This window comes from Hyaena hyaena, unplaced genomic scaffold (assembly GCF_003009895.1).
Source record: "Hyaena hyaena isolate Hyena2069 unplaced genomic scaffold, ASM300989v1 scaffold_217, whole genome shotgun sequence".
Lineage (NCBI taxonomy): Eukaryota > Metazoa > Chordata > Mammalia > Carnivora > Hyaenidae > Hyaena > Hyaena hyaena.
In genome coordinates this window covers 754,042-781,530 of record NW_024080849.1, presented here as the reverse complement: position 1 = coordinate 781,530, position 27,489 = coordinate 754,042, and the positions used below count along the sequence as shown (strand labels likewise).

The window sequence follows — 27,489 nt, the reverse complement described above, 5'->3', positions numbered from 1 at the left end:
TATTTATAGAAGTATGGACTCAGGTGTTAATTTTATACTTTGAGTTCAGATTTTTGGTTTATTTGGTTCTAGCTTTTGTTTCTTTGGTTGCTCAGACTGGTCCAGCTTGGCCATTGGAGGCCCTTTCCATTGGTTCCAGTGTCCCTTTGACATGACCCTAGGAATTTGGGTCATTTTAAGATGAAGAAACTAAGGCCCAGTCAGGTCGCCTTGCCCAGGTCCCTGTACTTGTCCAGGTCTGGCTCTAGATCTGTGCTTCAAACGAATATAAACATGTGTTATGAAATGTCCAAGGAAGGCCTGTGCAGGCCAGGAGACCTCAGGATACTTGCTGCCTAGCTCACGAGGCCCTTCTCAGATGCCAAATTCTCCATTCCCTCCCTATGCATTTGGATGTGATCTCCTTCTCCCTCTGAATCCTCAAATCACTGTGTGTTTCTCTTAAAGCATTTGATACACTTTACCAATTATTAGAGTTATTTACCCATTTTTCTTATCTCTGCTCTAGCCCTCAACTCTATAAGCTCTATACTATGAGCTCTTCAAGAGGGGAGGCAATCATTAGTTTTCTTAATCATCTTTTTACCCCTCACAGTACCTATCTGAGTTCCTGGTACATAAATTCACCAACCTGAGTTGATAAGGAAGGGTGGGTTTCACTGGGGGAGGATTAGTGAGTTTATAGAACAATAGTGGTTTTGGCTAGTTCCCTTTGAACCCCTCCTAAAATGGGTTCCACTACCGTGAGTCCCTGGAGGTACTGATTTCAGACCTGGGCTAGGGCCTACTTCTCATAGAAAAGTCTCAGGCCAGATCACAGGTTTCTCTTACTAGCAATAACAAAGTCTACCATAAAAGAGATCACATTTATTTTGGCAAAATATGTCAGGGAATATACCTGAAAATCTGGGAAAGACCAGAGTCCAGAACAGAAGATTTTAAGACCTAATGTGATAAGGGGCTATTTTCAGAGTTGGTGTGGGTCTTGGACAGTGAAGATGGCTGCTGGCAGAATTCAGACATTCTTGTCTTCTTGGTCACTCTTGGGCACAACATATTTTGGTCACTCTTGGGCACAACGTATTTCATCAGCCATCCATGGTCTTTAGCCCCAGATACATTTGGGTGCCTACCTTTGGGCACTTTCTTTCCCCCTCTGCAAAAGCGACTCACCTCCAGTTTTATACGCAAGGTTGGCATTCCCCTTGCCTTTGGAGGTGATGATGTAACATTTATAGGTTCCAGCGTCTGTGAGTTGCACGTTTTTCAGCCTCAGAGAGGCATTGCCACCTATCACTTGATCTGCAAACACTGCCGTCCGGCCTCTGAACATCTCGTCTTGGTCTGATGGGTCGTCTTTGCCTTCTTTGAACTCATGTACCAAGCCTGTAACACCTTCCTTCAGCCACTGTATCACGATATCAGAAAGTTTGATGTCAGGTTCAAAAGTGCAGCTCAGGATTCCATCCTCCCCGATGTTCCCAGCTGAGGTGAGAGTAGTGACTGTAATGGAGTGTCTCCCTGCAATTCAGGAAGCAAGGGTCAATGCCGACGGAAGTCTTGGAATGCCTACAACCAAACCCTCATTACTGAAGGCCAAACACTTCTGGAATAAATTAGAAATGTAGAAGAACAGGAGAGGCATAAAAAATGAAGACATAAGAATGGAAAGAACAAGGGCACAGTCATGTTGATATCTACAGCAGATCTGCTCTTTGGGAACCAGCAGCCCAAACTTGAGAGGCAGCAAGTAGAGAATATACTGATCTTGGAGTCTGAAATGAGAATGCAAGTCCTGGCTTTGTCATTTAATAGCTGTGTGACCTCGACTAAGTCATGTAACCTCTCTGGATGTCAGAAAAATGGAGGGAATGATAGCTGTCTTTCCCACCCGAAAGGGTTCTTATGAGGATCAAATCAAATGGATGTGAACTTGATTTGCAGACAGCAGTGACGCACATCAGGTATTGTTATTACTCTTGGTTAACCAGAAGTGGCACAGAAGCGAGACCTCACATCAACTGAATGTGGCTAGTGATGTGAAGAACGCTAAATTCTAACATGCCATTATTTTGATCTCCATTTGAATGATAAAGAAACCAAAGCAAAGAGGAGAGAAGTGACTTGGGCAAGGTTACAGTGAGAGCTATGGCGTAATGAAGAATGGTACTTAATTTAATTGACTTTTGGCTTTTGATAGATGTCACCCTCTCCAAACATGCCACCAGTAGAAGTATTAATTATGATGCCAGCTATGTCCACTGCCTCTCCCCCGCTCACCCAGTGGACAACCTGGGCAAACTGTGAAGGACCGGCCAACTGTTCTTCCAACACTGGAGGCTGCTGACTGGGCATGCCTGTGGGGGCGATTTAATTAACCGAATCTTCTTGAAAGACTCCTTGCGGTGTTGAGTGGGAAGTGAAGGACGGGGAGGGGTATTTGAGCCCAAGAGGAGAGTGGAGCAGATCCCAAGTGTGGGGGAGAGAACATGAGAGAGAAAGATGAAGACAATCCTTCATCCCTAGACTTGTCTTAGATCCTGAGGGTTGTCAAGTCTAGTTCCTGTCCCAATCTCTGAGTATCTCTTCAACAAACACTTTATATTCAAACAGTCTGCACATGCCTCTCTTTTGTAGAACCCAAAGAGTCCAACTTGATGAGTCCTGAGCACTTCTCAACCACACTTCTTGACTTCCCTATTGGTGCTTCTCCTCTTTGGCCCCATCCAATCTATTTTACATGCATTAACCTCACAGGTAGACCTTGAAATACCATCTGGACACGTCAATTTTATACTCACTAACCTCACATGGCTCCCAAAGGCTGTGGGGTAAATAAAGTTCAGACTAGCTAGCATGGCCTTCAAAGCCAAATGCTGTATGGCACATAGTAAGTGCCCCATAGATATTAGTTTTTATTGCTGCCTTTCTACTCTCATTTCCTACCCCATCCTTTCAGAGTCTCTACTATTTGTGCATATCAAGTGATTTATTGATTTTCTGCTTTCACTGGAAAAAAACACACAAAGCATACGTGCTATTTTTCAGATTTAAGAGGTAAACATTATGAACATAAGGATATCCTTGGTATTTCACCCCTCCCGGCCCATTGGGAATTGGAACTAATTGGCTCTTAGGCTTTTTGGAAAGTAGGTGAAGGTAATGGATGGGGGACCGACCTGGAGAAGCTCAGCTCAATAGATTTATATTAGAAGGAACAGAGTTACCAATAGAAGAAAAGTTCTAGGTAAAAAAGAGGCAGGGAAAACAAAACCTGTGCACAGGAAACAAAACCTGGCTGGGGGTATGTTGGGAGGCTTTAGGGTGTGGGAGACGCGAGACTAGGCAGCAGCCACCATGCATGGTGGCCATTCACGTGGGAAATTTGGGAGAGAAATTATGAAAGATGACTGTATGGAGTTTTGCTGCATTATATGAATGCCACACACCCCACTCCCTGCCTTGGCATTTTCTTCAACATTGCTTTAAAGATTTAATTTGCTTTTCAGTTATTTTTACTTGACAGACTAATATCCAAACATTCCAGGGTAGTACTGGTTATACAATTATACTATGCATCTTCACACCCCTGTTCATCTCGCCCCTACAATTTATAGTTCCCTCCTGTCCTTTATCACCAGTTATCTAAATTCTACTTCTATGCATGGCTGTTCAGATGGAGGCCCTCGCGTGAAGCCCTCTTTTGATCTGCCAAGACAAAATGAATAGACGCGCTACTCTCCCATAATACTTTCCCTTGCCTTTATTATAGCAGCTGTCTCCCTCTACCTTGTGTCTAGTCTGTCCCTGGCACACATCTGTAAGCTTTTCAAGGACAGAGACCGTCTTCATGATATTTGTAAGTCCTATAAAATGCTATGATTTTCTCTGTCAACTTGACTGGGCCATAGGGTGCCCAGGCATTCAGTCAGACATTCTGGGGTGTCTGTGAGGATGTTTCTGGTTAAGATTAACATTTGATTCAGTAGATTGAGTAAAGCAGGTCACCCTCCCTAATCGGGGGGGTGGGGGCCTCTTCTAATCAGTGGAAGGCCTGAATAGAACAAAAAGCCTCAGTAAGAGGGGACTCCTACTGCCTGACTACTCTCAGCTGGGATATTAGTCTTTTCCTGCCTTTGGGCTAGAACTGAAACACTGTCTTCTTGGATCTTGAGCTTGCCAGGTTTTGGACTGGGACTCCGCCATTAGCTCTCCAGGTTCTCAAGCCTTTGGGCTCAGATTGGAACTAAACCCTCTGGGCCTCCAGCTTGATGAAGCAGACCCTGGGATTTCTCAGCCTCCACAATTATGTGAGCCAGTTCTTCCTAAATCTCTCTGCCCCCCCCCCTTTATACACACACACACACGCACAAAAAATTTAGTTGGTTCTGTTTCTCTGGACAACCCTAATACAAATTTTGGTACTTAGAAAGTGGGGGTGCTGGTGTAACAGAGTACTAAACACGTGGAAGAGGCTTTGAAACAGGATAATGGGTAGGGGCCAGAAGAGTTTTAAGGTGCATCCTAGAAATACGGGTATCAAGGGTAATTCTGATAAGGTCTCAGATGGAAATGAGGAACATGTTATTGGAAACTGGAGGAAAGGTCATCCTGTTATAAAGTGGCAAAGAACTTGGTTGAACTATGTTCTAGTGTTTTGCAGAAATTTAAATTTATAAGTGATGGAATTGTGAATTTACAAGTGATGGAATTGGATATTTAGCTGAGGAGGGTTTTTAAAAATTAATTATATATTTTTAAAGTGATCTCTACACCCAATGTGGGGCTCAAACTCAGGACCTTGAGATCAAGAGTCAGATGCTCTACTGACTGAACCAGCTGGGTATCCCTAGCTGAGATTTCTAAGCAAAGGTTTGACGGAGTACCCTGGTTGCTCCTGACTGCTCAGAGTGAAATTTGAGAAAGGAGAGAGATTGAACTAAAGAAGGAATTGGTAAGTTAAAAAGAACCCATAACTTGAAGATTTGGAAAATTCTCAGCCTATCCATATTGCAAAAAATGAGAAAGGTTTAATAAGTCACCTCAGCAAAAGCCAAGAATAGAAATGGGGACTATACCATCAGCAACACCACCAGCAGGGCACAGAAACGCTAAAGGGGGTAGAAAAAATGAGACAAAATGAGGGAAGTCTGTCAGATCCTGACAGGACAAGACCATAGAGCCATTTACCCTTAAATTTGTGCTATTCTTCCAGAAAAGGGAAGACAAATCTAAAGGTGATTCAGAGATCATCGGGTGTGCCTCCTTCATTTCAAAGGATGAGGGCCATCATCTGTGTTTCAACAGGCCAGAGGACCACTGATGGTAGCCTTAGAGACGAGGCCACCTGAAACATGAGGACTTTCCAGGCTCCAGAACTGTGAGAAAATACATTTCTGTCTTTTAACCTACCCAGTCTATGATATTTTGTTATGGCGGCCTGAGCAAAGTAAGACAAGTGCCTAATACTATATTTCTACAAAGAAAAATAGTATTTGTTGGCTGAATGAATAAATGAATGAAAGCACGGAAATGAGTGGAAATCAAGGCACTTTGTGAGATAATGGTTCTATCCAAAACAGTTGTAGGAATGAGGACCATTCGGCAGGATTACCGCATCTAAGTTTTGGGGGAATGTGAGCCAGTGAAAAGGAAGGCAATGCAAATACAGAGATTCTCAATGTAATCACGGAACGAATGGAACTATATTAGAGCAAGGATAGACTTGATTGTAGTTTATAAAGTGCCATTACAGTTGAATTGAAAAATTACTTTTCAGAAAAAATACATGATTAACACAGTTTATAGAGAGAATGAAATGGTAATGACATATCTTAGTCGGATAATTGTACTAGAATTAATTTTAATATGTTGGCCTTGAGCCCAAAGGTAGAGAACTCGCTGAAATATCTCTTAGAGAACTTAGTGATTGAAAGTAGGCAAGTGCGGAGTGCCCCAGGGACCTGCTGCAGGCTCTAGCCCATTTAGGGTTGCATTAAAGATGAGGCAGATGGAATGAGTATAATGTCTATTAAATCCTCCCCTCCCTTATCACATCAAGAGGAGGGATAAAAACCAAGGAGAACTTAAAAAAATCACGAGGACCTAACCATGGCTTTGTACCCAGAAAGCAATCAATAAATGCCTGTTAGGTGAATAAATGGTGATTAAAAATGATTAAATGAAATTTAATTTGCAAGCAACAGCATATAAATATTGCTTCTCAAAAAAAAGAAAAAAGAAAGCAATAGAAACTTGCAAACAAATACTGGCTCAAAGAGCTATATTCTAGGAAAGCCAGTCTGGCCTGGTAGGATTCTTCAGGCCCCTTAACCTGTGGTGGCTCTTGTGTGAGTCGGGGAGCTGAAGGGTAAAAGGGCTGTGGGAGATGGGGTTGAGGCAGTTGTCCATTGATAGAGATTTCTGTTAATTGAAACAGGCATGGATTTTAAGACTGTTACTGGCCTCTAAGATTTGAACTTTAAAGTTGGGAGCCCGCACACCACTCACTGAAAAGGCAACTGCTAGCCCTTGAGGGCAAGTTACTCAGATAGCACTGGTCTGCATGGGAGAAGAGGAGGGGCCAGAATCTCCCACACAAGGTGGGCGCTAATTCAATTGCCCTGTCCTGGAGGAGCAGAAAATCTCTTGGAAAGCGAGGTCACAGGTCACACAAGGCAAGACTCCTTTACAGAAATTATGAACCTGGAGTGTCCAATGCCACTGGATAAAACCTGGAAAATGAACTTTCTTTTGAAATCGACTCAGTGAGACAAGTTCTGTGCATTCCAGGAGCACAGACAGCATACGAGACGCCTTCAGGAACGGTCACTCAGCATCGGCCAGAATCCAGCCGCCTGGATGGGCACCACAGCACGGGGCTTAGGGGATATAATGCCGCTTGAGCCGGCACCATCGTGAGTGCCACTCTTGCCAGAGAGGAGAGCAGGATTGGGGGTAACGGCTGCTTCTGTGAGAAGAGCTTAGGAAGGATGCTGGGCCATGCTAGATGAAGGGACAACGTGGGAAGCCATGTAGAAATATGGTGTGTCAGGCTGTCTGGATTCAAGTCTCAGCCCTGCCACTTACTGGCTATGCGACCTTGGGCAAGTTTTCTAACTTCTTTATTTCATAACTTTTTTTCACCTCTAAAAATTTTTTTTTTCCTTATTTATTTTTGAGAGACAGAGACAGAGGATAAACAGGGGAGGGTCAGGGAGAGAGGGAGACACAGAATTCGAAACAGGCTCCAGGCTCTGAGCTGTCAGCACAGAGTCTGACGCAGGCTCAAACTCATGAACCGTGAGTTCATGACCTGAGCCAAGGTTGTACGCTTAACCGACTGAGCCACCTAGGTGCTCTTAAAATGAAGGTGTTCATGATAGTAGCTCCATCAGACAGTCCCTAAAAGGTCTAAATGATACAGCACAGGCAAAGAGCTTAACATGGTACCTGGCTTGCCACATGTTAAATCTTTTTTTTTTTTTGCCACGTGTTAAATCTTAATGCTGTCACCATTACTAACGAGACTCATTGGGAAAGATTGCAGAGCCCTGGGAGGAAAGGAGCGCTTTCTAAGTGCTTCAGTTACAATGACTCCTTTTAAGCCTGGTAAGAACCAGGAGAGAGAAGCATTACCATTATACCCATTTTCTGACTGAGGAAAAAGAAGCTCTGTGGGATTAAATGGCTGGCCAAGCCCTGTGTCCAGCACGCAGTGGAGCTAGGATGCAGCACAATGTGGTCTGGAGCTAAGCCTGTGCTCTTTCTGCCACACTTCGCTGATATCCATGACCGGGTTGAGATACATAGAGAGCCTATCCCCTAAAATGATATCCTCGCCTTATGTAAAAATAAAAATGACTAAAAACCATAAAACAAAAGTAAGAAAGGCCAGCAACTGTTTCACAGATGACTACAATGAAAAATATCTATATATCTATCTAGATCTAGATCTGTATGTCTCTCAAATACTTTGCAATTTGTTCAGTCTCCTGTTTCAGTGCCACGGGCACATACCTGGTTGGCTTATCTAGTGTTCAAAGATGGAGGATTTATTATGAGACCGTGTCCTGTGGCTTCCTGCCCTGGCCTAACTTTAGAGGGGCATCCAGCTCTGGTGTGGCCAGGAAACTGTGGAAGTTTTAGGAAGTGCTATATCAATGCATTAATAATAACAAAATTATTCTGAACAGCACTGACGCTATCAGTCTAAATGACAATGACCGCCATTTTTTTTAACAAGATATGGTTTTTAAAAATTTTTTTAGTGTTTTATTTATTTCTGAGAGAGAGATAGAGATAGCATGAGCAGGGGAGGGTCAGAGACAGAGGGAGACACAGAATCTGAAGCAGGCTCCAGGCTCCGAGCTAGGTGTCAGCACAGAGCCCAACATGGGGCTCGAACCCACAAACCGTGAGATCATGACCTGAGCCGAAGTCGGACGCCCAACCGACTGAGCCACCCAGGCGCCCCGACAATGACTGCCATTTATTGCACTGGTGCCAGGTACTTCACAAAGGCTTTTCTCATTTAATTCCCACAATGGCTCTTTTACCAGCCAGGAAACTATTTCTGGAAAGTTAAGTTATGTCCCCAAGGACATACAGTCAGCATCAGACCTGAGATGAGAACGTGTCTGTCAATCCCTCAACTCTTCCCTTACACAGAGCTGACTCAACCTCTCTTCCAAATAATCTGCCTCAGATGAGTTCCGGGGTCCATACTGACTACTTCCCAGGAGTAGGATAGCAGTGAGGGACTGGCATTGACGTGGCCTCAGGAGAGTTTAGAAGAAATGGAATTTTTTTTCTGTATCTCGGCATATCTCTATGCCTGAGCTGCAGTCTCAGGATTAATGCCTTCAAGGCACACCAGAAAACCCCTCCCTGCCACAACTCTGTATGAATGTCCTTATCAGCACAGGGTGGTAGGGAAGAGGGTGAGTTCTGGAAGCAAATTGCCAGGGCTTGAAACACAACCGTATTTGCTAGCTGTATGCGACCTTGAACGAGTAGTTATCAGGGTGTAGGAAAAATACTTATCTCATATTTGTTGTGAATAGTATATGAAGAGAGAGAAGAGGAAAGAGAATCCCAAGCAGGCTCCACGCTGCCAATGTGAGGCTCCAACTCACAAACCATGAGATCATGACCTGAGCCGAAATTAAGAGTTGGACCCTAACTGACTAAGCCACCCAGGTGCCCCAAGCCAGCTAACATTTTATTGAATTTATCTTAAGTGTGATAATATGATGCTCTTGGTAAGGCATTTTAGTAAAGACAATTGAGAAAAATACAACTAAAGAGTACTAAATGAATAAACAGCCTATTTTATTCAAAATGACCAGCTTTAACCCCATGAAATAGGAAGGAGGCAGAAAACCTCTTCATTGGAAGTAGGGCTTTAACATTATTAGTGAAATATTGCTGAGGTAGGCAGACTGGCTTTTATCTGTGTATTCGCCTCTGTAAGCATCCATCCACTTGTCTATTCAAAAAGGCACTTAGGGAGTAAACTCTGGGTAGCCTCTTTAGGGAAGTGAGCTAAGCAGCAAGGTCGCGATAGTTATACAACAGGAAAAAGCGTGAGTGGCAAAATGTTGACTGTCACAGGGAAACTGTGACAATGTGACAGTTCATGCTAGGGTGGTCAAAGCCACAGACAAGCAAGAGATAACTCCATAAGGGGTCTGAGGCCAAGCCATTTAGCCCTAAGCCCCAAAAAGGTTCATCACTAAGATTTAGAATGCAGGACAAACACTAGAGTTGGTGGTGGTGGTGTGTGTGTGTGTTTTGAGGCAGCTTATTTTTTTATTTTATTTTATTTTTAGAGAGAGAGAGAGCATGTATGAGCAGGAAAGAGAGAGACAGAGGCAGAGAATCTCAAGCAGGCTTCTTGCTCAGTGTGGAGCTTGATGAAGGGCTGGATCCCATGACCCTGGGATCATGACCTGAGCCCAAATCAAGAGTTGGACACTCAACCGACTGAGCCACCCAGGTGCCCAGGGTTTTAATTCAAGGAGGTATATAAGATCCAGAATAGGGCAAATTATAACTAAGGAAGAGTAATTAAGCATTAGTGAAGGAGGTACCAAAATGTATTCATTGATATCTTTAAAAGTTCAAAATACTCACTTTATCACTCAGTATTTTATTTCCAAATATACATACACACATATTTTATAATACATATTTGTAATATGTGTGTATATATATGAATATATTTTTTAAAAATTTTAATGCTTATTTTTGAAAGAGAGACCAAGTACAAGCGAGGGAGAGGCACAGCGAGAGGAGGGGAAACACAGATTCCGAATCAGGTTTCAGGCTGTGAGCTGTAAGCACAGAGCCCAACGCAGGGCTTGAACCCATGAACTGCAAGATCATGACCTGAGCCAAAGCCAGATGCTTAACTGACGGAGCCACCCAGGTGCCCCATATGAGTCTATTAAAATACAACACATATACATAAATATGTCCACATCGTAACTGTGCAGTTTGGAGAATTACCACATTTTCATTTCCCACGTAACCACTACCCATACCAAGAGCTAGAACTTGACTGTCCCCCAGAAGTCCCCTCACACTTCCTCCTGAAGGCTACCCCCTCTCCCTTCCTGGGGTAATAACTACTATTCTCCATTCTAATTAGAGATCCATTTGCCTGTTCTTGAACTATATATACATGGAATTGTATAGAACGTACTGTTTTGTGTCTGCCTCTGTCACTCAGTATTATGTTTCTTCTATGAACATGCACTCAGTCTCTTCAGTCACCAGGAAACAGAAATTAAAACCACAATAGGGTCCCACAATATGCAGAGTGGGTGGGGAACACGGAGCACCGGATCTCATACACTTCTGGTAAAGAGGAAATTGGCAAATCATTTTGGAAAGCTGAACGAAAGTATCTCCTAAAACCTGTACATTGGCTTTCTTTTTTTCTTAATGTTTATTTATTTATTTTGAGAGAGAGCAAGTGGGGGAGGGGCAGGGAGAGAGAGAGAGAGAGGAATCCCAAGCAGACTTGGCATTGTCAGGGGGAAGCCTGACACAGGCCTGGGATCATGGCCTGAGCCGACATCAAGAGTCAGATGCTTAACTGACTGAGCCACACAGGTGCCCCTGTGGCTTTCTTGGACATTCTCTGTTGTGAAGTGCTTATTTTAAGATATTAGAAAAAAGAATGAAAAGACAGCAAAACAAAGCAGAAAGAGGGAAATTAATGATAAAAGCCAAAACTAATTAGATAGGAAAACAATCAGAGAATGTAAAAATGAGACCTGAACCTGGTTCTTTCAAAACTACTGTTGAGTTAATAATACCCTGTCAACTGCTTTAAGATGAGAGAAAGAGAAAGAGACACACACAGACTGATGGACAGATAAAATGTCCAAGATCAGGAATAGGTAGAGAGAGAACATAAAAAGAAAATGAATTATAAAAGGATATTAGAATGAAACAGGCTAGCAATCCAGAAACAGATCCAAACACATTTAGATAGTTGACTTATGATAAAAATGGCACGTGGTGAGACGTGGGGGACAGTGTTTTCCTGGAGAGCCACATGGGACAGGTGAATCTTGACCACCGTCTTGCACCACCCACAAAATTAATTCTGCGTAGGTAATAGATATAAACGTAAAAGGCAAAACAAGAAAGCTTCTATAAGATAACCTAGGAAAAAAATCTTCATGACCTTGGGAAAGGCAAAGACTTCTTAACCAAACAGGTTACAAAATGCTCCAGTATAAAGGAAAAGATGGAGAAAATGGACTAGGTTAAAATGAAGAGCATTTACTCACATTGAAAAACATCCTTAAGAGAGGGGGAAATGCAAGCCATAGAGTAAAAGAGATTTTGCAACACATATAACCAAATTACATCCAAAATGTATAAAGTATTCCTACAAATCCAAAAGAAAAATGGATTCCTACAATCCAATGAAAAATGGATCAAAGACAAATACCTTTTTTTTTTTTTTAAGATTTTAGTTTTTTTAAAGTAATCTCTACACTCAATGTGGGGCTCAGACTTACAACCCCAGTATCAAGAGTCTCATGCTCTACTGACTGAGCCAACCAGGCAACCCCAAATACCTATTTTTTCCCTTAAATTTTTTTTAATGTTTGTTTTTTTTTGAGAAAGAGAGAGAAAGAGTGAGAGTGGGGAGGAACAGAGAGAGAGGGAGACACAGAATCGGAAGCAGGCTCCAGGCTCTGAGCTGTCAGCATAGAACCCGACACGGGGCTTGAACTCACAGACCGTGAGATCATGACGTGAGCCAGAGTTGGACACTTCACCCACTGAGCCACCCATGGGTCCCTCAAAATACCTAATTTTTGATCATTACCTTCAGCCCTGACTGATAGCACACACTCTGATAAACATCCTGTTTGGCTCCCTCAACTACCTGGTGCCATTTCCCCACCCTACAAATGAGGAAACTGAGGCCCAGGGAGCTAAATGACTAATTTGGAGAAAGCGAAGTCAATGAGTAGAGGAGCCAGTGCTCTACTCTGACGTTTTCTGGGTCCAAGCCCTGCGCTCTTTCCATTCGATCACGCTGAGTGATCTGGGAGCTAATGGTGAGGGGAGAATGGATCGCGGTAATGCAAGAAATCACATACCTGAAATACCAAAACCGATGATAAGTGCAATGGCTCCAGCCAAAACAATGATGATGCTAATAACGCTATGGAGAGATAGAGAAATAGGAAGTTACTCTTCAGTTCACTTCACATGCTGCTTTGCGACCTGGGTTCATGTCTGTCATTTGTCAGAGGTGCCACAGAAAGCATCTCAGCTGTCTTCTTCACTCAAAGCCCCTTCCTAGAAACAAGTGCCTTTGGAAAGGGTCCCAACAATTCCATCCCTGTCTCCCTGGGGATGCCGGGAGTCATGAAAGGAGTGACCCTTTTATCTGACTTTGCATATCATCTTCCTGTCCTATTTCCACAGCAGGGAAAACTACAGACAAAGATCGTTGGGGCAAAACTGAGGGCATCTCTGTAGTGTGAGGTACGACCTGGGGGGGTGGGGCGTACTGGTTCCATACTCAGCCCACATTGAGCATTGATGCCCAGCATTGATCTATCTGCCTTGTCTCCTTCCATAGACTTTAAACAAAAATTTTAAAAGTTTTTAAATGTTTATTCATTTTTTAAGGGATAGAGACAGAATGCAAGCAGGGGAGAGGCAGAGAGAGGGAGAGGGAGACACAAAATCTGAAGCAGGCTCTGGGCTCTGAGCTGTCAGCACAGAGTCGGACGAGGGGCTCGAACCCACGAACCGTGAGATCATGACCTCAGCCGAAGTCAGACAGTTTTCAGACTGAGCCATCCAGGCGCCCCCCGCCCCCAAGATCTTAAACTCCACTAAGGACAATGGTCATGTCTTCACTTGTACCCACACGTCCCTAGTGCACTGCACCCTGTAGGTCCTCAGTGGGAGTTTGTTTTCTCTTATTAGAAAAGTAATACATATTTATTACAGAAACCTTAGAAAAATACAAATGTGCTTTAAAAAAAAAAAGAAAGGACAATAAAATAACCCACAATTCCATCATCCAAACATAACATTGTTAACTTCTTGGAATGTATCCTGGCAGGGGCGCCTGGGTGGCTCAGTCGGTTAAGCGGCTGACTTTAGCTCGGGTCATGATCTCGTGGTTCGTGGGTTCAAGCCCTGCGTTGGGCTCTGTGCTGACAGCTCAGAGCCTGGAGCCTGCTTTGGATTCTGTGTCTCCCTTCTCTCTGTCCCTCCCCCACTCATGCTCGGTCTCTCAAAAATAAATAAACATTAAAAAAAAAAAAAAGAAATGTATCCTGCCAGTTTTCAGTGAACAGAGTAACAAATGACATTCGGGGCGGGGGAATAAGGCAGGATTGTTTACATGTGCCCAGCGCTGGAATTACTTGGCAGACACATTGTTCCAGGCATCATCTATGGATTATATCATTTATCTATTCAGTAACGTTATGAGGCAAACAAATTTACAGATGAAGAAATGACACGGGGAGATTAAGCATCTTCCCTAAATTCGTGCTGTCAGCATGTGGCAGAGCTGGGATTGGAATCTGTGTCTGGAATCTGCCCTCTCTGCTTCCCACACTGCGTCCCGAGGGGAGGGGGCTCACGCACGGGCCCGCCATCCTCTCCGCCACCCGCGCTCCTGGAGGGCCACCCGCCGTAGCTGTCCAGAGTGACTCCGGCAGAGCAGAAGGCCCAGGTCGGAGCTGGCCTGTCGGCCCAGCGGTCCCAGGAAGCTCGCCCGTCACCGCCTGCCCTTGTGCATCGGTCATCAGGCTGGCGTCCTGGGCCGCGCTCTCTCACTGCTGGCAGTGCACACACTCCCCACACCCACGCCGATGTTGCTCAATTGCAGGACAAAAGAAAGGCACAGGGAGGCAAAGAATGATGCCACAGAGAGAAAAGGGCGGCAAGGGGCGGTTGGCTTTCTGCCCTGAATGGGCTCATTGTACCCAGCTCTCCCCTTGACTCAGGGATGGGCCCACCGAGAGAAGCAACAGGCATCCAAGAAACAGTGCGAGTAGTTTCCCCGGAGGCCAGGCCCTCGTGAGGCAAGGTGTGGGGCCAGAGACCAAGTAAAGCAAAGCGATGCTTTTAATAATAGGGTGTCTGCCGTTGACCTAAGAGGAGACCCCACTTGACCACTTCCCTCTCTCTACAGCCTCGGTTCAGATGGCAGCGGGGATGTGCAGACAGCCCCACGCCCCCAGCGAGGGGCTCTGCCTGGCCCTCTGGGACTACTGAGCCAGGGAGCAGACTTGCCTTTGTGACTCAGGGTTTCACTTACCTTGAGGAAATAACTTCATCTCTCTGAGACTCCGTTTCTTTTTCTTTAAAACGGGAATAGGAGTCCTCCCTGCTTTGCCTGCTGGAGGGATGTTACGGGCTGAAGTGTGTCCGCCTCTCCAGATTTCTATATTGAAGCCCAAACCCCGAGTGCTTCTGAATGTGAATTTACTTGGAAATAGAGTCATGGCAAATGGCATTCGTTAGATGAGGTCATACCAGAGCAGCGTGGGCTCCCAGTCCAGTATGACCGGTGTCCTTATGAACAGGGGACATTGAGGCACAGACATGCATACACACTTAGGGAAAACAGCACTTTAAGACGAAAGCAGCGACCTGCAAGCCAAGGAACATCAAAGATTGCCCGCAAACCACTGGAAGCTGCCCCTTGCCCACTCACACACACACACTCTCTCTCAAAAATAAACAATCATTAAAAGAAATCATTAAAAAATAATTAAGTGAGTTAACACAGGGTTAACACAATGAGCTGAGTGATTTTAAAAACCATGTAGAATAGTGCGGGGCACATGGGAAGCCTCAATAAGTATTAGCTGTGCCCATTCTTATTTTTCGGCTGTGGTTATATAACAGACACATGTTTTTTTAAGTTGGAATATGTTTCTTTGGTGGTGCTGATGAAAGCTGGTGTGGGGATTAGCCCTTGGTTCAGCTACTGAGCTCTTTGTAAGAATGATCACCAAACTGTAATAGAGTCCTAACGGCCTCTTCTTAAGACTCTGAGTGCCTGCCTTGGGGCGCCGGGGTGGCTCAGTCCATTAAGCTTCCAACTTCGGCTCAGGTTATGATCTCACGGTATGTGAGTTCGAGCCCCACGTTGGGCTCTGTGCTGAGAGCTCAGAGCCTGGAGCTGCTTCGGATTCTGTGTCTCCCCCTCTCTCTGCCCCTCCTCTGCTCACACTGTCTCTCAATAATAAATAAACATTAAAACAATGTTTTTTTAAACTTCGAGTGCCTTCCCATTTCCCTCACGATAACACTTCACCCTTTGATGTGGCCCATGTGGCCTTTCCAAGGGGGGAGGCATCGTAGATACACCTGCCACAAGCTATCACATATGCTGTCCTCTACCCTCTCTGAGGAAAAGCAAAGACACAGAACAGACACTTGGACACTCGCTGGCAGGGAGGGGACCGTGGAGGTCGTGTATATTAGTCGCAGCGGCTCAGCCCATCTCTGTCACCCGCAGACCCACACGTTTCCCTATCAGAACCCTGTTGTCTGTCAGCCATTTCCCTCAGCAGGGATCACCTGGAGGTTTGTTGTGAACTGCTGTTTGGAACCTCTGGTGCCTTGGAAAGAGAGGCAGAAACTATCAGAGCCTCCAGATTAAATAATTCCTGTCTGCTGCTTATTAATTTCTTAAGAAGTGTAATAAAACATTCACACAAGGTGTTTTCACATTGCTTTTTGGCTTTTACTTTTCCAGAGTAATTTCCAATAATGACACTGCAGGAACTTTCTATTGCAAAGCCGTCTTTTCACCACTGTGTTGGAATTCACAGCGCACCTTGCACCTTTTAGTAGATCCCCCTTACAAAAGGGCCCAGATGAAAATCAGTGCTCTTGGAGGAGCTGCTCGTTTAGGAAGCCTTGCTGAGTATTGTGTGTGAAGGCCATTGCTGGGCGTTATGGTCAGGATGTAGACACAGAAGTGCTGGGCTTCAAGAAGCTTCCAGTCTAACTGAGGTAACACACACATGCACACACGCACACGCATGTACAACACGCACAGACATGCACATACGTGCACACTGAAGTAACATGAAATGCAGGATCTGGGCTTCAGTACAGAGACGATCAAATTCTCACAGGAATTCTAGGGAGTAGGAAGTATTTACGTCTGAGAGAAGTCGGGAGAATCCAAGTGTGTTTCCAGGAGCAAATTTCAAAGGAAGTAGAGAGGACGGTTTTATTGAGAAATGGATGTAGCTCATGCTGCAACACCGTCTCCCTCCGAGGCGGCAACCCAGGGGAATGGGGTCTTTCTGCTGCATGGACCGGGTCGGGACCCAGGCACCCGCTGGGTGCTCTGGGCTGGGAGGTGGGGGCTTTGAGGGGCTGCAGGACTCTGAGCCTTCCAGGGAAGGGACTCAGATTCTGCCAAACCCGTCCACACTCCCTGGGGATGGCCCTGTTCAGTTCCCTCACGTGTCTTTGCTTCAGCTGGTGCCGCCTTGATAGACATGAGGCACTTCTGGGAAGACAGAATACGTGGGTCCCTGAAAACCTCACACCTACAAAATCACAGAGGGAACGTGGGGGGAGGGGAAACACGGTGGAGGGCTCACCGCTCAAACCCTGTGTGACTTTGTAATCGGTCTACCACCAGGAACAGTTGTTGGCGTGTCTGGGGGAACTCGGGCGGCTTATTCAAACTGAGTCTTCTGGGAAAGTGGGGCCATGGGGGGGGTGCAGACTGGGGTGTCCTGGTCTGGGGAGGGGCCCCACGTGCAGGCGTTTGTTTGACATTTGAAACACAGATGAACCTGAAAGCCACACCAAGCCACCAAGTTCCCACAGGGCCGGAGGCCACGAGGCCAAAAGGCTCCCCTCATCCCCACCCCCTGCGTAGCTCCTCCAGCTCCATTTTGGAAAACGTGGGTTTTCTAGATCTGCTAACCCAGTGTACAGGGCACGCATCCTGGAAGGCACAGAACGCCCTTTGTTTTCTCCAAGAATTAATGGTTTCTGTGCTCTCTAGTTTCTGTCTCCTTCCCAACACCAACCGAGCCGGGAGACAACACAGCCCTTACAGATCATCAGCTTCCCTCCGCTTGAATAAATGATAAATGATTAAGGACCCGGAAACGTAGATTAAGTTAGCACACGTATGATTGATCTGAATACATTACACTTGTAAATTAAATATAGCGAGCAGAATATTTGAGTAAATCAAGTAAATATTTGAATAAATCAAACATATTACTTTGTTCATAAACCAACCAAGTGGCTGAGTTTATAAAGAATGCTGAAATTGAAGACATTTATTTCAGCCTATCCAAAACAGTTCCCTCTTTCTTCCCCCTCTAGAAAGATGGAAAGGAATTGTTTTTAAATACTATGTGGTATAGAGCGTTGGACTTCAAGGTAAAATGATCTATTTTCTAGATATCAATTAGTATAGGTTTCAGGTTTCTGCGAGGCTTAGATTGGTGTCTCCTCAAACATGGTACCCCCATCTCTACATCCCCCTGCTTTATCTCTATTGGTAAAATCAAGGCCAGCATTGATCCAGGGAACTGAGAACATGACCATTTAAGATTGGTAAATGGAGGGTTGGGAAGCAATTGGCAAAGAGGGGGCTGTTCCATGGAGTTTTAGTTGTGTGTGTGTCGGGGGTGGCGGGTGGAGAGTGGGCATCTTCTGGGTAGCCCTGCCCCCTCCATGGCTTTCCTGCCAGTGGACAGCACGGCCTTCTCTTTGGGAGAGACACTGTAGAAAATTGCATGTAAGACACGTGGATGCTTCCAAGTGTCAGGCTGAGTTCCTTCAAGCTGCCACTAAGGATAGTGGTGCAGTATTATGGGGGCCCTCCAAAGCACAGGACCCAGGGTGACATCATAGCTGGGCCCCAATGCCACAAGACCAGCGACTTATGACCAGCAAGTAGATTGCGTCTTGGATGCCAACTTCTTCTGCATGATTGATAGTGGTAGCCTAGGCTATTGGGTAGGAGACGATGGTAAGGCTGCCTCTGAGCTCAGCAGGAGAGAGTGTCACCGCTGATGAGTGACTTCTGGGTGAGCATGTGGGCCCCCTGAGTGCCATTTTTGGGCTAGCAACAACACATGAAAGGGGGCTTGAGCTAACCACTAGCCACAAACTACCAGAGTCTTAGACTAATTTCACAGAAAAAGAATGACAGTAAAATGGCAGACACTCTTCTATGCTCATTTTTGGCCCACACTTTAAGAAGAACACTGACTGGGGCACCTGGGTGGCTCAGTCGGTTAAGCATCTGACTTCAGATCATGATCTCATGGTTCGTGGGTTCGAGCCCCACGGCGGGCTCTGTGCTGACAGCTCAGAGCCTGGAGCTGTTTCAGATTCTGGGTCTCCCTCTCTCTGTCCCTCCCCTGCACGTGCTCTGTCTCTCTCTCTCTCTCTTCAAAATAAATAAACAAAACATAAAAGAAAAGAAAAGAACACTGGTTAACATGTTTGTTTAGGACACGGTTTCTCATGCTCAGCCATATTGATTATTTGGGCCAGACGATTCCTTGCCACCGGAACCGTCCTGGGCACTGGAAGCAGTGTCCCTGGCCTTTACCTTTGGGACTGCAGCTGTACCCCTGCCCTTGCTGGGACAGCCTAAAATGTCTCAAGACATGGCGCTCTGGTTGAGGACCACGGATCTAGGAGATGAGGGACCAGCATGGCAATGTGACTCGAAGACATTCGTCTTGAAGGGTAATTGAAGGCACTGGGACTGTATAATTTGGAAATGTCTAAATGTAGTGATGATCCTTTCAGAATTTGATAGGGCCTATCCTCACTCCCTCTGGAAGAAATGAAGCCAATAGGTGAACATTCGAGGAGGCTAGATTTAGATCCAGAATACAGAGAGCCTTTCCCACAGAGCGCTCTGGCCCTGGACATGTGCCTACAAGCAGGGGTTGAGTGACTACTTGGGGACAGAAGTGGGGAAGAAAGTTTTGGGGCACCGGATAGGGCTTGGAATCGTTTTGAAAGTCCCTTTCAAATAGCCAGACAGTTCTGTAGTTTGATATTCCCTGGGGTTTGCTCTGGCCCTGCCCGTGCCAAAGTTATGTATTCAGAATATGCCTCCTAAGATCTTTATTAATAACATAACAGTGATGGCTGATATTTATGGAGTGCCAGGCCTCACGTATCTCATTTAATGCCACAACAACCATATGAGATCAGTGCTATTATCTTTCTTTTCAGAGGGGGAAACTGAGGCCTGTGTTAAGCAACTCATCATGGGCTCACCCCTAGATTGTTAAATCAGAGCAGGATTACACTTGGGTGTAATGCTCCATCATGCATGGCCTTCATTATTGTATGGTCTATTATATAAATCCAATTTTTCTAACCCCTGGGGTTCCCATCAGCTTCCGGGCTCATGTTTTCTGCAGTTGTTACCCATGGAGGCCATCAGACCTGACGTCCCACAGGCTCAAGAAGCCCACCTTTCTCAGGGGGTATCTTTGAGATGCTGGAAGGAAACCCAGAAGGGGGAGTATCAGGTGGAAAAACACAGAACATTAACAGACAAATACCTTTCCCTAAACAATATTTGAGTTTGTGGCAGAGCCATTCTTTTTTTTTTTTTTAATGTTTTATTTATTTCTAGGAGAGAGAGACAGCGTGAGCAAGGGAGGGTCAGAGAGAGAGGGAGTCACAGACTCCGAAACAGGCTCCAGGCTCTGAGCTGGCAGTCAGCACAGAGCCCGACGCGGGGCTCGAACCCATGAACCGTGAGATCATGACCCAAGCGAAAGTCGGACGCTTAACCGACTAAGCCACCCAGGTGCCCCGTGGCAGAGCCATTCTATTATATTCTTTAAAAAAACTTTTTATGTTTATTATTTATTTTTGAGAGGGGTGGGGAGGGGCAGAGAGAGGAAGACACAGAATCTGAAGCAGGCTCCAGGCTCTGAGCTGTCACCACAGAGCCCACGAACTGTGAGATCATGACCTGAGCCAGAGCCAGACACTTAACTGACTGAGCCACCCAGGTGCCCCATCCTATTGTATTCTTAAGCCCACTCTAGTTATAACTGTGCCCTGATCGCCCACAAAGCACACGTTAGCATTTCCTCAGCCTTGTGCAGAGTTTTCCAGTGACAAAAGTCAATATCAGGTTGATAGCTGGTCTTTTTCCTAATCATACCTGTGTTTCCCATTCCTCCTTATTCTCGTCGCAGAGGAAATAACGTTTCCAGAAGATTTCTTCAGCAGTAGAGCTGATCCCATTGTGTTTATTAACAAACACACCTCACCATTTATGGACCCCCCATGAAGCATCTGCTCTGTTAGAAAGGCTGGGCACACCCCTGAGCAGTCTGTGTGGTCGGAATTTTAAGTCTTCTCAACCAAAGTTTGGGCGAGATTTCCAGGGGCACTCATGGCACCTGGAGTGAGGTTTGGCCGCTAATAAGCACATCCTTCCCATGACTGGCTGTTGTGTTTCAGGCTGCTCTCCTATGATGGAAGGCCTCCTTCCCACCTTGTCCTACATCACCCGCTCTCCTCACCCCTGCTGTTCCGGCCCAGTCCAGATGAGGGCGGGAGTACTGCTCAGTGACAGCCCGGTCGTTTCTGGAATGGATGACACCAAGAGAAGGTGTTCTCTACCTCTCCCCTCACCAGCTCCATGGAGAGCCTGGAGTTCTTCTCCTAATGAAGCCTTGATGGGAGCAGGGGGCTTGTATGATTGAGCAATGCTGCAAGTCTTCCTCTACCTGTGTCCACATTAAACACTACCGCCTCCACAGGGTTGCCGTAAGGCTCAAAGCAACAGACCTGGCTTTGTATAGTATCAGTTTTTGTTTTTAAATTATAAATGTTAAATTCTTATTCTTATCCCTTCCCAGTATCTCCCAATTATTATTATTTTATTACTTTTATCTCTTGTTTAGAGAGAGAGCACAAGTTGGGAGGGGCAGAGGGAGAGAGAGAGAATCTGAAGCAGGCTCCCTGCTCAGCGCGGAACCCAATGTGGGGCTTGATCCCACGACCCTGGGATCATGACCTAGGCTGAAATCACGAGCCGGATGCCCAACTGACTGAGCCACTCAGGTGCCCCTGCATCCCCTAATTTAAGTGATTTGTCATTGCTTATAGGTCAAAGTTCAAATCGAGCCTAGAATTTAAGACCATCCCGAAACGCCCCATCTTATCAATGTGACCCTTCTCCCCTGGAGCCCTGAGTCCTTATCAAGGACTGTCCTCTGTTGTCCTCCGTCTGTAGCATTCCTCTACCCTCCCCCCGCACCCCCCTCCCCCACTAGCTACGAAAAGCAGGAAAGGCAGGCCCCATTCAAAGCCTTGTCTCTGACACCTCCCCCGAAGGCCCAGCCCAGAGCCAACTCTCCTCTCTCTTTCCTTTAGTGGATTTAAGGGGGTGGTGCAGGAAGGGGAGCCTCAGAAGGCAGGGCCCAAGTGAAAGGAGGATGGCCCGGCACTGGGCTGCAGGCTGGGGGCTGGGAGGCAGGTGCGGGATCTAACGAGTTTGATGGGGTAGGACGGGGCAGCCTCCCTCTGGGGCAGAGACATCCCCACCCTTTCTCTCCATCCATCACCATGATCTTGCCCTTGGGTGGACGGATGGCCCACAGAGCGAGCGATCTAGAATCTCGATCACCTTTGCAACACTCTACAGCCACCCTAACTGTTGTGACTTTTCATTCCTTTCTCACCCTGAGGAGACGCACGCTGTCAGGGAAAGAGATTCAGAGACAGCTGGGGCGGCCTCCTCTCAGAAAGCTTCGCCTTGGGGTCAGGTCATTGTTTACTCATTAATAAAGCTGGGAACAGGTCTATCCATCAGCTTTTCTCTCCCCAAGCGCATCTACCTGTCTTAGGTGGTCTGACACCTCCGTGTTCTGAAATGGGACACAATGTCATATTTGTATGCCCGAGGCTTCTGTCATTCACTCTTTACCTCGGTAACACCAGGGAATCTCCCCGGTGAAACACAGACCTCCGTATCCCGGGAACCCATAGGGACATGTGCTTCAGTCTGCATGAGTCCCACCCAGGGCTCTACTGCAGGTCTTCCCCCGCTAGGACCCACGTGCTCATGGTGCACGTGCGGACACCGTGCTGAAGGGGTGGCTGTATGGAGCCTGAGAGGACAGACTGACGGACTTGTGGAAGTGAGGCTGCGGGGCCCAGCCCTTGAGAGATGGAGCCGCACTCCTCAGCCGCAGACCCTGGGGCTGCCCTCTCTAATGTATGACACAGGCCACGGCTGCTCACACAGGGACGGTAGGGGACATGCACCCTGTCCTAGGATCCACGGTCCTCCTCAAGTTAAACAGCCCTGTGGACTTGTTCATCTGTACCAGACACCAAGAAGGTTCCCCGGCCTTCCAGCCTGCAATCCACACCCTGCCTCTTCCCCGGGAGCTGGGCTTGAACCCAGGGCCTCCTTGTGATTTCTGACTCTGCCACGTGGTCTTTTCCCTCTGGCCCAGTCTGACTTCTAGGGCACTGGTCTCAACTCTCTCCTGTAGATTCATGCTTCCTGCATTCCTGCTAGTCTGATACTATATGCTAGAAGGTTCTGCTGTGTCTCCCCCCCTCCCCAACTTCCCATCCCAGCCCATGCCTGGCCCCGGGGGTTTGGTGGGCTGCAGGACTACTATGAAGCACAAAATTTCTGATTTATCTTCTGGTTTAGACTTCTACATATTCAAATGCCGTATTTTAGTAACAGCTTAAGCTTTAAATCTAAATATAAAATATGGATTTCAGCATAAAATGCAAAGAATGTGTATGAATTCTGTAAGTTTAAAAAAAATTGAAACCAAATACGAGCCCAAGAAGAGGTTACATAAACTTATGGACACTCTGGGGGTGCCTGGGTAGCTCAGTCAGTTAAGCATCCGACCTCGGCTCGGGTCATGATCTCACAGTTCATGAGTTCAAGCCCCATGTCGGGCTCTGTGCTGACAGGCAGGCAGAGCCTGCATGGGAACCTCTGTCTCCCTCCCTTTGTGTTCCTTCCCCACTCATGCTCTCTCTCCTCTCTCTCTCTCAAAAATAAATAAATATTTTAAAAATTAGGGGGAAAAACCGTGTGGATATTTTATCCCATTTCTTGCCTCATTTCTGGCCCCCTGCCTTCATGTTTCATCTATTCTAAGTGACTTTGGGCCCCTAGAGATGCCAGGCTGTTTCTTGCCTCTGTGTTTTGTTCATGCTGTTTTTCCAGGTCTTAGAACGTGGTAGGAATTTAATAAATGTTTGTTGAATAAATGCTTCACCTTAGAGAATGCTTCCCTCAGAGTATCTAGCACATAGTACTTAAAAGTTGTTGAATTAATGGATAAGCGAAATATCCATGCTGTGTTACTAAGGGAAACTAACACAGTCTTAACTTTTGAGGAGCCTTTTCGGGAAGAAATGATCATTTATATTCCTCTCTAAAGGAAAATAATCTTTAAAAAAATCACAGTGTATGAAATCTTGCTGGTGCCATGAATAAAACACAATGCTTTGGAGGGCTCAAAAAAGTAGAAGACCTAGGTGGCCAGGGTCAGGAAGGAAACCTGGAGATGGAATTAACTCGTAATAGCTGTGCTTGATCACTTATCCAACTTGGGTCCTTCTAGTCATTTCTCTCCACAAATGATTTATGAAATAGACATGCCCCTCTAAGCCAAAAAGGAGCTTTTCAGAGAATGCAAATTTAAATATGCAGCAATAGTAACTATAAATAGCCTTCAAAAAAAATAACACTCTTACTTTTAAAATGCTTTATGTGCTGAATAAAACAAAAAAAAACCACACACACGTCTTCGAACACTTGGCTTTGCTGGCAAGAGAGCATGAGAGATTTGCAAAGGCTGGAGATGAAGGAAACACATGAACACGGACCTGAACACAGTGGCCGTCTATGTGTTCTAGTGGCCGAAAGCTTGAAGCTTAAGAGCCATGCTCGATACAGAGACAAAGCTAAGGGGTCGCACAAGCTGGGGACTCTATTGGTGATTCACATAACCCAGGACTCCCCCCCACAACTCTTCTGAAGGGCGACGAGCTCTTTGGGTTTGGTTTTGGGTGAAGAGAAAGAAACACTGTCCTGAGATCGAGTATAGCCCATCGAGTATATCCCAGCCAGTTGTGCCGGTTTGAGGCCTGATTTCACAAAGCCTCTGGCTCCAGAGAATCCTAAACTAAGAATCAAGTGTAAAGGATTCCTAGCTGCTAAAGTCCCAATGCCTAATTTTGCAGAAGCAAACGTTCTCTGAAGACACGTGCTCTCAATCCAAGCCTCAAAGAATTTCAGCAGATAAAATTTCCCCCAAAATATAAACTCATAATAAAAAGAAAATCACAAGGAAAAAGGTACCATGAACAAGAATTGGTATAAACGAGCAGCAGATTAGGAAAGAAAATACATCAGATACAGAAACCATCGAATACAGAATATAAAATAATGTGTTCAAATGAATGAAGGAGGATAATGGAAAGCCCGAGGAAGGAGCAAGAGACTACGAAAGCTTACCAGATAAAGACATAAAAAACAACTAAACAGAACATCTAGAAATAAAAAATAAATCAGTAATTAAAATCAAAAACTCTGGTGCAGGTTAAGTTACAACTGGATACAACTGGAAGAGACAGTTAAGCAGAAGAAAACTGACACGTGATGAAGTATAGAGAAACAAAAGAGATTTCGAAAACATAAAAAAGAGGGTAAGACGCACCAAGATCAAAATGAGAAATGCAATATACAAATAATCAGAGGTAGAGAGTGAGAGAGGCAGCACTCGTCGAAGACAAAAAGGCCGAGTATTTTTTAGTATGTAGGAAAGAGCCCAATTTTCAGATTTCAGGAAGCTCAGTGAATCTCAAGTCGGTTAAGTAAAAAGAAAACTACAAGACACTTCACGGCGCAACTGGTGAACAAAGACTAGAAAGATCTTAAAAGCGGTAAAAGAGAAAAAACAAATTACCGAGAAAGGAATGACAAACTAATAGCTTGCTTCCCAAAATAACAAGGGACGCCAGAAAGCTGATGGGATTGTATCTTCAAAGTGCTAAGAGAAAAGGAACTGCGAGATAGGAAGTATAGTTTGAGCTCCCAGCAGGCAGCCCAGACACAGATACGGCATGGGGGGGAATATGGCGCCCAACACGAGCACTTCCTGCCCAACGGACAGACTATTCGATGATGGCTTCAAAAACTTAAAAGTAGGATTTGCACCTTCACGGCAGGGTAGATTCAGCCTTAATGGGCATCCAGAGAATTTGCTTCAGGCAATATTGAACAAGTTAGAGAAACAAGCGAAGGACAAAGCTTCGCTGCCCAGGGGTCCAAGCTATCAGAACTTCAAGAGATGGGCCAAGGCAATTTTCATTGGGCATCACTGAAAACCCAGGCAACACTGGGCTATTCATTAGGCCAACGAAGCGTGGCCTTATGGCCTTAGCCCAGCGGGAATGGCAACCTGTCCCTCCCAGCCCGACCAACCCTCACAAAGGGACCAGAGATCAAAGTTGAGTTTCAGTGGACTTTACAATCAGGAACACTGGAAGGAAGTGATTCTAATGTTAATACTTGTGTGTACTTTTTTTGTTTGTTTTAAGGTGTAGTCGTTTTTGTACTGTGAATTACTTGGTGGTTGGTGAGGCATTGGGGACACCTCTGCCCTCTTTTTAAAGCTCTGAATGGGAGGGAGAAATATCTAAAGGTCAAGGACAGACTTATCTTCTTTCATTTGGTGCCTTTCTTCATGATATATATAACACCTGTAGGACAGTGCCCGGCAGGTAGCAAATGCCCTAAAAAAGCCGTATCCCTTTCCTCTAAGGTCCACGTGAAGATCCACGGTGACTGTGGGGACAAGGTGTGCTGTTTTCCAGGCCAAAGGGGTGGAAGGTGGAGCTAGAATAGGAAGGTCTCCTGGGGAGGCACTTAGATTCTGTTGGGGACTGAGAATCCTACCAGGCCTGGGAGCAATGTCTCCCCGCTTTTCCCTTGGTCTGGAAATGGATGTACTTTGTTTCTCACTAACCTAGATAACAGAGGACAATTCCAGTGCCCCTTTCTTTTTTTAATTAAAAAAAAAATTTTTTTTGGAAGGGACACCCAGATGCCACTGCCCATAAAGCTGCACCAGCCATGTCAATCTTGACTTAGATTTCAGAAGTTACGATAAGAAGCTAGCTTTGTTAGGTTCATAGTTACCATGGTGTCTTAATTTCTTCCCCTTTTCTAGGTCTACCGTACCCAAACCGAGGACAGAAACGATGTGTCGCATTGCAGTCAAATGCGACCATTCCAGCGGCCACCAGAGCTGAGAAACCCAGGATGACCATGGGGGTGTGGCACCACAGAGGGGGAGGGGCCAGGAGACAAGAGGCAGGAGTGACTAGGGATGCTGGAATGATCTCTGTCCGGCCGGTTTCCCTACTACCCAGAGACTGTGAACCACGTTCTCCCAGAGGAGGCTGCCAAGGTCTGCCATAGGAGTCACAGTGTAACGGGGGGCATACTCTGAGCATGAAATGCTGCTTCATTGCTCTCAAATGGTCTCTGCTTACAGGAGCCATCTTTCCCCAATTGGGAAATGTGATTTGACACACGTGAGAGGTCTGAAAGAGGTAGTCCCCATTCCTAACTGCTTGGCTTTCTGGGCTATTCCAATGGCTTGGACGTGCCATGGGTTAAATCACTAAAACTACAACAGGCCTGTGGACTTGTAGCCAGAGGAGGGTTCTCGCTGTGTGGAGAGTGGATTGTACCTGTTTGGGCAGCTGTAGAGGACATCTCTAGGGCCCTGGGCTCAGCAGCATAAATTTCAGTTGAGACCCTAACAGGTCACAGCTCCCTCGTTCCCCTGCCTTCGCACCATGGGCAGAACAAGCCCATTCTTAGACGTGTTCAAGTGTGTTCCATACAATTTCGTAAAGCCGTGTCTTGGGTTGGGGTTGGGGGCTGGGAAA

At 45.8% G+C, this 27,489-nt stretch overlaps 1 protein-coding gene across 5 annotated transcripts in view; it reads right to left on the bottom strand.

Moving 5' to 3' along the window:
* The window catches only part of VTCN1 (V-set domain containing T cell activation inhibitor 1), a 53,064-nt gene that overhangs the window by 7,309 nt on the left and 18,266 nt on the right, over nucleotides 1-27,489 (bottom strand). For 2 of the 5 annotated variants that reach the window (XM_039242771.1, XM_039242772.1), the window contains exons 2-3: nucleotides 12,633-12,697; nucleotides 1,174-1,521 (exon numbers count right to left, since the gene is read on the bottom strand). In XM_039242771.1, coding sequence (XP_039098702.1) covers nucleotides 1,174-1,521; nucleotides 12,633-12,697 — 413 coding nt within the window. Of the gene's footprint in view, nucleotides 1-1,173; nucleotides 1,522-12,632; nucleotides 12,706-27,489 lie in introns of those variants that run through there. The other 3 variants (XM_039242774.1, XM_039242775.1, XM_039242773.1) reach the window with 3 other exon arrangements.